The sequence below is a fragment of the Nothoprocta perdicaria genome, unplaced genomic scaffold (assembly GCF_003342845.1).
Source record: "Nothoprocta perdicaria isolate Ctin4 unplaced genomic scaffold, notPer1 scaffold_11, whole genome shotgun sequence".
In the NCBI taxonomy this organism is placed as follows: Eukaryota; Metazoa; Chordata; class Aves; order Tinamiformes; family Tinamidae; genus Nothoprocta; species Nothoprocta perdicaria.
In genome coordinates, this window is record NW_020454205.1 from 3,173,859 (window position 1) to 3,183,218 (window position 9,360).

Sequence of the window (9,360 nt, forward strand, 5' to 3'; positions counted from 1 at the left end):
CAGGAGCCTTGGAGACCTCATTTAAGCCTCCCAGTATGAGTTGAGGGAGACACCGAGGTGCCACCAAGGCCATTGGTAACAGCTGCTTTCGTAGCTTATAGGAAGGCAGAGTTTGAGAGGCAGTGGAAGATCTAAGCACCCCCGGGCCCCAATCCTTCCTCCCTGTTGTGCGTAAGCACCGAGTCACGTGAGGCAGGCGCTGTCGTTGCTTCCCATTTGCACGGATGCCCTAATTCCATGAAATTTTCTGGTTGCCTCACCAGGGTCTTCTTGGAGCCCTGGCCAGAGTGATGCTGTGTGGAAGTATGTGCTCCGCCGGCCTATTTTTAGATAACRTTTTGGAAAATACACAAATAATTTATTCCAGCTGGTGGTCTTAATTTGGCTTTCTCTAGAATGGGGCCTATTTCAAAACATGGGTCTACAGAAYGAAGATCTGACAGAGGTATTTATATAACACTGCTAGCACTGTATGCCGTTTCCTCCGACCATGCRTCTATTTATTCTTGCGGCATTGCTGTGATATAGGGAAGTTGCACTGTTTATTTCTACAGACAAGGAATTTGAGACAGAAATGAGATTTTTCCAGTCAATTATCAAGCCAAGCCCCGAAGCATGTGGGAAATAAGGCACTTAGGAAGGTGCTTTGCACGTACCTGTCTGTCTGCATCCTTAGCAGCATGTGGATGCTGCCGAAAGCCTGGCCTCCACCAGCTGCAGGGGCTGGAGCACTTACCTCCAAATCCCAGGTTTGGGGCTGCTTGCGGGCACACCTTCCTSCATCCACCTGAGCCAGATAATGTGTTTTCCTTTTGCTCCTATAGGCTACACCSCCCAAGCAAGGATGCACTCATTTTCCACCTGTCCTTGTAAGAGGATCGTGTTTTGTAAGAATATTGGGCTTAAACACTGGCTGTGTAACCCAAGTTGTGACACAGCGAGGCCAGCCAGGGAACATGCTCTTGCTAACAGGATTTTCTGACTAATATGGATAAGTGATTCTCCTCAGTTTCTAATTGTTATTAAAAACGTGCTTTAGGCCTCGCCTATTCCTGCTCTTTGTGCATATTTCTATTTCTCTCAAGCCTAGAGCTTCCTGGCATCGTCGGGGTGCCTGGACAGAGGGCACCAAGCTGGGTAGAGGAGCCTGCCCTGCTGTGAGATGCAGCAGCTGCACTTGTGTGGTTGGAGGCCAAAACCGGTCAGTTTGGGGCAAAATTGGTCAAAGTGGGGCACTTGGGAGCTTGCCACTCACTGTGCTGCTTCTCCCAATCCTACGTTATCTGGTGCAGTGCTCTAGCTGCCAAAACCACATGCTCGTGTTGGCATGAAACAGATATCCTGGTTTATATAGAACAGGCTTGGCRATGGTCTATCTCGGCGAGCAGTCATTGTGTTGAAAGATTCGGGGTCATCTTTTCCTCTCCAAGCAGCAGATTGAATCTCTTGCAACAGGATTCCTGATTTTAAAGAATAGGAGTGGATGGGAAAAGTGAGAACAGGCTGTACCTGTACAGCCTGGAAGGGAGAGAGAATGAGATGCAGAAAGAGGAGACTATTTTGGTCATTTGGTTTCTAAACCCATGAGAAATTATAAATAATGTTTATTGTTGCCAGCTGCTGCACACAGAGAAGTGTGGTTGTTTTACTCGCATGCAAAGCTATTGGTTGTGGGTGAAGTACTTGGACAAAAACACTCAATCACTGGTGTGGTATTCACCAAAAATAAACGCAAACAAACACTGCCATGTTATAGAAGCCTGTTTTGCTGTGTAGACAGACCTACAGTTGCTGTTCATGAACTCCAGCACTGTTGAAGCCTTCTGTTTAATTTACTTTCTTATACAAAGTAAAACACCAATATCTCTGAAACTTGCAAAGCAAGCAATAAATATTATGTATTTTCCATTAAATTGTGGTATACACTGTAAAATTACAGGGATACTTGTCACTGATAACTATTGCTTGATAAGGTTATTTGTGTTGCAAAGAAATGCAGCAGACAAAAGGCCAAAGTTTAAAGTTTTGGTCCTAAACTTTGAAGGTCCTAAAGTTTAAAAATGTTAACTGAAAGCAGGCTTAAAGATTAGTTGCAGAAAAATAGTTCTGCAGTCGTTAGTGAACGTTTCTTTTCCCTCCTGTTTTCCAGATTGCTTCCCAAAGGTTTAACTTGTACTCCTGTATGAAAGTAACTGCTCCTTCATTATCAGGGTAGCTACAGAGATTTTTATTCCAGAAGGCCAGGCTCTATCACTACTTGAAATTCTCCAAATTGTTTCCACCGTGAGCAAATTCAGGCTTGATGCAAGTCACATCTGCCTAAAAGTTACTAGCAATTGCTTCTACTTTATGCCAGCATCAAATTTCACCTACAATCTCACATTTAAAAAATCAGGTTAAATCCCAGGGTTTGGAAAGCTTTGAGTAAGTGACTTTAAATCCAGAAGTCCTTAATATGAAATACTGAAATAAAAGCATTCGACTTCAGTGGTTTGGGGTTGAAACGGAGACATTTCCTTGCAGATAGGAATGCCTCATGTGAACTACATACATAAAAAAGGGTCTATTTAAGTTTTTCCATGCAGGAACAAAAAATAACAATCACACCCAAGTGCAGTTTCTCTGCTAGCTGGAGCAGGGGGTGAGTGGGTGGGRACAGCCACTGCAGCCCCCCAGCAAGAGCTTGGGGGGTGGAAATGCAGAGGAAGGTCTCGGCTTCCTCGGGGAGCAGCCAAAGCCCTCGGCAGCCTTGGAGGAGGGAAACAGGGCAAGTGCCGCGTTCTGGGGCAGCAGGAGGAAAGTGGAAGAGGGGGCCCTGGAGAGAGGCAACTTGAACTGGGCTCCTGCTGAAGGGACTCGAAGGCAGCAGTTTCCACAGCTTAAGTGGTTGTGGTGTCCCAATAACAGTGCCCTGAAAGCAAGTGCTGCAGGGCCGTGCTCAAGGAATCTGGCTACAGCATCCTAACACCTTTATTTATTTATTTATTTATTTATTTATTTATTGATTGATTGATTTAGAGACATGTTTTAAGGCAAAGGGAAGGCGTCAAACCCCCTAAATAGCCACAAATTACCAGAGAAACACAGCCGCTGATCAGTGTTTCATGGGTGTAAAATTGCCTTCCGTGATGGGACAGTGTCCTTTGGGATCTAAATACACCAAGTTTTGGTTGAGCAGGAAGTGGAACAGGCCCTGCCATTGAAGCGCTCCAGTTACTGYGCTAAGGAGCAGTGCAGGCTTCAGGCTCGCTCACAGGATTAAAGCAAAATTCACCTGAGAAAGCTGGAGGTAGGGAAAGCGCTGGGCAGAAAGGGAAGGGGCATTTGAAACGCTGTCCCCCACACCTCTTAAGAAGGGCCTTGTTTTTCCTCCCCCCCACCCCTAAAAAAATACATATTTTACCAGTCCAACCTCTGATTTAATTTACGGCATTTGTGGCAGCCGCCAGTTCTCAGTCTCACCACCCCTTTGGAATGGGAAAAGAGCATTATCCTCCTTGTATAGATAAGGAAACTGGTTTATCAGCTTGCCCTCAGCAAGAGGCAGAGCCTGGAATAAAACTTGGCTGAGATGCAAGCACCTCAAGCGAGGGCAAACATGCATTGAAATCAGCCTCAAACCCCATCTTCTTTTATTAGGGGCCTTTACTTTAAAAAAGGGCTAGTTTCAAGCGAGTTCCTGATCAGCTGTGTTATTTACCCAAAGCAGCTTCCAGCTCCCCGAGCAGGGCCTGGAACAGGCAGATTCCTGAGTGGAACACAGGGAGGCCCTGGCACCTTCCCCCTCCGTAACATTCCAACGCGGCAAGAACTGCACTGGAGTCCTTGTATTAAAAATTATTTATTTAGTGATCTGTACATGGGACGAAGCAGGGCCTCATACAGACCTTCCAAAAAAATCAAGTAAAAACATAAATACATATTTTCTTACAAAAAAAAGAGATTTACAAAATATACATACTGCACTTTTCTTACAGTTTTCTTTTCCAATCCCCCCCGTGCGCATTTTAAGAGACAAAAGCCCAAACCCTACAAGTCTGAGATCAGATATAGCGAAGGATTTGGCTGATGGGCTGTTCCTCATGCCCAGACTGCTGGTATGAGTCTGCCCCCGCACCCTGAACAGTTTCTTCCTTTTAAGTTTAATTCCAGACACTTCCCCCCTCCTCCTCCCCCCCACGAAGAGCAGCTATAGGGTGGAGACTTGCTACAAATCCACAATTTCCTATTTTGTCCGTAGGCAAGAATATATGAACACACACACACACATATATATATTTATAAAAACAAACCCTTCAGTGAATATAAAGGTAGAGTAGTATTTAAAAATAAAATATTAAAAGAGTGAACATAAAAATTTAAGAATAGAAAAATTTGTCACATTTCAAAAAAAAAAAAAAAAAAAAAAAAGCTGCATCTGCTGCTTAATTTGTGAATGCCTTTTCTTCCCTCCCCAGTGGTGGGATCATGGAAGGAAACGGCTGCATTTTTAAGTACAATTAGAAGGTTACTCAGAGTAATTGCTTGCTTTTAAATCCCAAGGCCACTTGTCCCCAGTCTGTTTCCTCACTCCTACAGGGCTTGGGGAACCAGAGTTGCTGGCAAATGGGTCCATCAGGAGCAAAAAGTGTTGCCCCGTCCCCACGGTGCCTTCGCCTGCAGCAGCCCCGCTGCAGAAAGCGCCTTTACGGGCGCTAGGGCTGGCGAGAAAAGCTGCGGCTCCATCTCTCTCGTTTTAGTGGCTCTTGCTTTAGCAGCCTGCCCCGTTCTGCTCTGCTCTCCCGCTCCGTCAGCCTTGCATTCCCTTCAGCTTAGGGAAAGCAGCCGCTCTCGCAGAGTGCAAAAACATCCTGCCTGCGCCTTTCTCATAAAGGAATGTTTATTCCTGGGAGCTGCCCGCATCCAAGGGCGAACCTCAACGACTTCTTTTTGTTAGTTTGCCCATAAAAACCGATCCCATGCCTAGGCCTTTCTGCACAGAAAACACTTTTGTCTCCCCCTTTGTCTCCTCTAACAAAGGCAAGGGGGAAAAGCCTTCTGCTCAAAAGCAACAAGTCACTTCTTTTCAGGGGGTGGAATAGCAACCGCCTCCTTCTCCACAGCAGCCAGGATGGCCGCTCCAGGCAGGATTWTCCCTCTGGAATAGTTACAGCAGGTAGCACAGAGGGGGAAAGCACAACCTCTAGGCCCGTGGAGGCACCGGGGCAGCGCGGCTGGCCGGCCAGCTCCAGTGCGGGCACCAACCCGCCACTTCCCCCCGGGAATGCGGGGAGCTGGGCTGCGTCTCAGCCCTGCTGCCATCCCAAGGCAGGACACCTTTGCAACTGAGGGATTTTTTTTCCCTTCTCCCCTGCCCRGGGAGGAGGTAGGGGAACTTCCTGCAGGTAAAGGACTCCCCGCACCCCACGAGCRGCCTGGGGAGCCTTCTCCATGCTCCTCCTATTAGTTGGGAATCAGCACCCTTGGATATCTGCTCCTTTATGCAGAGATTCTTTCATTTTGCTTGAGGAAGCAAAAGTTTTGGAAAGCTCCCCTTCCTCCTCCTTTGGGGAGCCATCACCTCCCTCTGCTGAGGGCCCCTCACATATATCTATATAACGTGTGTGTGTGTGTGTGTATATATATATGTGTGTGTGTGTGTGTGTGTGTGTGCGTGCACACGTGCACCGGAGGGGGCAGGAGGGTCTCATACCGCCGTCTCTCCCTTGCTGCCCGTGCTGAGTCTGTGGTAGAAGCGTCGCCAGGACTGAAGGGTTTTGCCAGACCAGATCCAGAAGCCGGTTGTGATCCCAACAATCATGGTCATGAGGTACTTGATCATGAAGACTGTGAAGTCCGGGCTCATGGGGGCAAAGTGGCTGGGACAGGGCACAGCATAGGACTTGCAGGTCTGGAGGAGCCACGTCTTCTCCCAGGTGGCCCGGAAAGCCTGCTCGTAGAAGTAACACGCGAGCACGATGGTGGCGGGCACCGTGTAGAGGACGCTGAAGACACCGATGCGCACCATGAGCTTCTCCAGTTTCTCCGTCTTGGTGCCATCGTGCTTCATGATGGTTCGGATGCGGAACAGGGACACAAAGCCGGCAAGCAAGAAGGAGGTGCCGATGAAGAGGTACACAAACAGGGGCGCCAGCACGAAGCCTCGCAGGGAGTCCACGCTGTAGATGCCCACATAACACACCCCGCTGAGCACRTCCCCATCCACCTGCCCCATGGCCAGGATGGTGATGGTTTTGACGGCGGGCACAGCCCAGGCAGCCAGGTGGAAGTACTGGGAGTTGGCCTCGATGGCCTCGTGGCCCCACTTCATGCCAGCGGCCAGGAACCACGTGAGGGACAGGATGACCCACCAGATGGAGCTGGCCATGCCGAAGAAGTAGAGGATCATGAAGAGGATGGTGCAGCCTTCCTTCTTGGTGCCCTGGGCCACAGTGCGGTAGCCGTCCTCAGAGAAGCGCTCCAGGCACACGACGCGCTCCTCCAGCAGGAAGCCCGCYGCGTACGCCACGGCCACCATGAAGTAGCAGCCCGAGAGGAAGATGATGGGCCGCTCGGGGTAGCTGAAGCGCCGCATGTCCACCAGGTAGGTGAGCACGGTGAAGAGCGTGGAGGCACAGCAGAGCACGGACCACACGCCCACCCAGAGGCGGGCRAAGCGCACCTCGGCCTCCTTGAAGTACATGAGCCCGTTGGGCCGCGCCGGCTCRCAGGGCGCCCCGCAGTCCCGCTCGCCCAGGAAGCGGTAGCCCAGGTACGGCGGCACCTTGAGCTGGCGCGGGCAGGAGAAGGCGAAGGCGGCGGGCGGCTGCGGCGGCGTCAGCAAGTCCGGCAGGTAGCCGGCCGTGGGGTGCACCGTGGCCCCCCGGCCCGCCCCGCCGGGCCCCGCCGGCGCGTCCGACGTGTTCTGCCCCACGCAGATCTCGCCCGCRCCGTGCACGGGGAAGTTCTCGCAGCGCAGCCGCTCGGGCCACTGGAAGCCGAACTTGTTCATGAGGGCCTCGCAGCCCTGGCGGGCGCGCTCGCAGAGCGAGCGGCACGGCGGGATCGCCTGCTCCAGCACGGTGCACACCGGCGCGTACATGGAGCACAGGAAGAACTTGAGCTCGGCCGAGCACTGCACCTTGACCAGCGGGTAGAACTGGTGCACCTCGAGCCCCGCGTCCTCCTGGTTCGTGTGGCCCAGCAGGTTGGGCAGGATGGTCTGGTTGTAGGCGATGTCCGTGCAGAGCGGGATGGAGATGGGCTGGCAGAAGCCGTGGTCGGGCACCGAGATGCCCTTCTCGCCGTGGTACTGCTGCCCCGCCGCCCGCGCCAGCAGCGCGCCCAGCAGCGCGGCCAGGCCCAGCAGCCCGCGCCGCGCGCCGCGCGCCCCGCCGCGCATCGCCGCCGCGCCGGGGCTCAGAGCGGCCGCGGCATCGGCACCAACCTGCCCCGCTCCGCGCCGGCTCCGCCGCCTGCTCCGCAACTTTTAGAATCCAACTGTGCGCGCTGCGCTGCTGCTAGTGCCGCTGCTGTCGCCGGTACCGCTGGTGCTGCCGCTCGGCGCCCGCGGCAGGGACGCGCTGCTGCCACCGCCCGCCCGCGCCGCCGTCCCGCCCGCGCGGCGCCCGCAGAGCCACATATACGCGCGGGCCCCGCCCGCGCCGGGCCCATTCACAAACCGCCGCGGGGGCGGGGCTCGGCGCGCCCGCCCGCCAATCGCCGCGCCCGCCCGAGCCGGCGCGGGGGGGCAGGGCGGGCGCGCAAAGCCGGGGCGGGGGGTGGAAAAAAAGTTGCGAAAGAGGCGCGCGCGGGCGGGCCCGACAAGCGCCCCCAGCGCTGCCGCCCGCCCGCSCGTGTCGCGCGGCGCAGGCAGCCAAGTGTCCCCAAGGGGCAGCGCGGGGGCTCCCGCAGCCGCTGCCGGGCACAGGGTGCCCATAGCCCCCCAGCTCGGAGCCGTGGGGCCCGGGAGCCTCCGCCTTTGTTAGGCTTCTCGTGGAAACCCACGCTTACGAATGGCTTCTCTGAAATACTCTTACTCCTCTAAAAGTGGACATGTTTTTAAAAGTAATGCTCTGCTCTCCAAAATATGTATGTTGAATATGCTGCAAAATATGGCAGGATTAGCTATTCAAGGTTGTAACAGCTGTTTCTGGAATACAAATAAGTTCTTTCTTTATTCTCAGTTCTAGCTGTTGGAGGGCACCTTTGAGAAGTTTCTGCTTTTCAGTCTGGTAAGGTTTGTTTTTGAATAACTTACTTTTGTAAATCTAGTGTCTGAGCAGGTTTTTCTGACGTGCTTCACCTAAGCGGTCTTCCCTAACAGAACCTCACCTGAACTTGGCTGCTGTATTATTTACTGTTTGGTTGTCAGGAACTTTTAAAAAGTTTTTTTTTTTTTTTATTATTCTCCTGTCCATCTTTCTGTAACACCCCATGAGCCTCTGAGTCACCTATCTTTAATACTCACCTTAAAGCCTCTATTTTTCTCTTTGGCATATGTGCCTGACTTCATCTGCAAAGCATTTTGTGGCATTCCCTGCGCAAAACGTTGGCTGAAAGCTGTTTCCCTGGCAGGGCCAGTGCAGAGAAGGGCRGCTGCCTGCAGCCCTTTGCCCCACGCGCTGCCCCTTCCCGTTTCCATGTCGAGGAGAGAAATTCATGGCTGCTAAAACGGTGTTACAAGAGAGCATCATTTCCTGCAGAATTAGAAATAGGGAAGCAGATGGCACCCGTGGTGCCCCTTGTTGCACTAGAGTCTCTCCTTGGATCCCTGGTAAGGAAGAAAAGAGAACTGGCAGTTCTGGCACCGCCTGTCGAGGCGGGATGACTTCGTGGTGTTCACGTTGGCTGTAGCGTAGGACCAGAGTAGAGCCAAGGGAGAAAGAAGCTGGGTGGGCAGGAAGGGAAAGCTGCATCTTGAATTGTTTCTTGGTGAGATAAGAAGAGAGTAAGCTGCTTGTGTGGAATGACACTGCGAAGCCATTCCAGGTGGCAGGAATGTGCAGCAGGGGTTGTGAACCCTGYACTAAGATGGAGGAAGAGTCTCTGGGCTTGTTAGCTAGTTCTTTTTGATTTCTTTCCTACAAACACAGAGCYGCTGTGAGATGGGACACAAGCCCTGGGAGTAGAGAGTAGTCTCAGAACAGCAACTGTGGCCTGAGAAGAGCTTAAGCTGCCAAGTCAGTCTAGGACCTACTGGCAGCTTTCTGTGGGGGTGAAAAACACCCCAAAACACCAGCCAGCTCCAGGGGCTTGGATTTCAGGTTACCCCTAAACATCTACAACTATAGGTAGTGTCAGTTGTGATTCAAACAAGAGCAAACTTCCTCTTTTTTCCTTTTTTTTTACCTCTAAACTCGCAAACCTTGGAGAGCAAGA

General features: G+C 52.2%; 1 protein-coding gene across 1 annotated transcript; it reads right to left on the reverse strand.

Annotated features, from left to right (window-relative positions):
* Positions 1-5,626: 5,626 nt before the first annotated feature.
* On the reverse strand, positions 5,627-7,408 carry FZD7 (frizzled class receptor 7). The gene has a single exon (XM_026049336.1). It carries the CDS (start codon positions 7,379-7,381, stop codon positions 5,687-5,689), a length of 1,695 nt encoding a protein of 564 aa, XP_025905121.1. The 5' UTR covers positions 7,382-7,408; the 3' UTR covers positions 5,627-5,686.
* Positions 7,409-9,360: the final 1,952 nt, after the last annotated feature.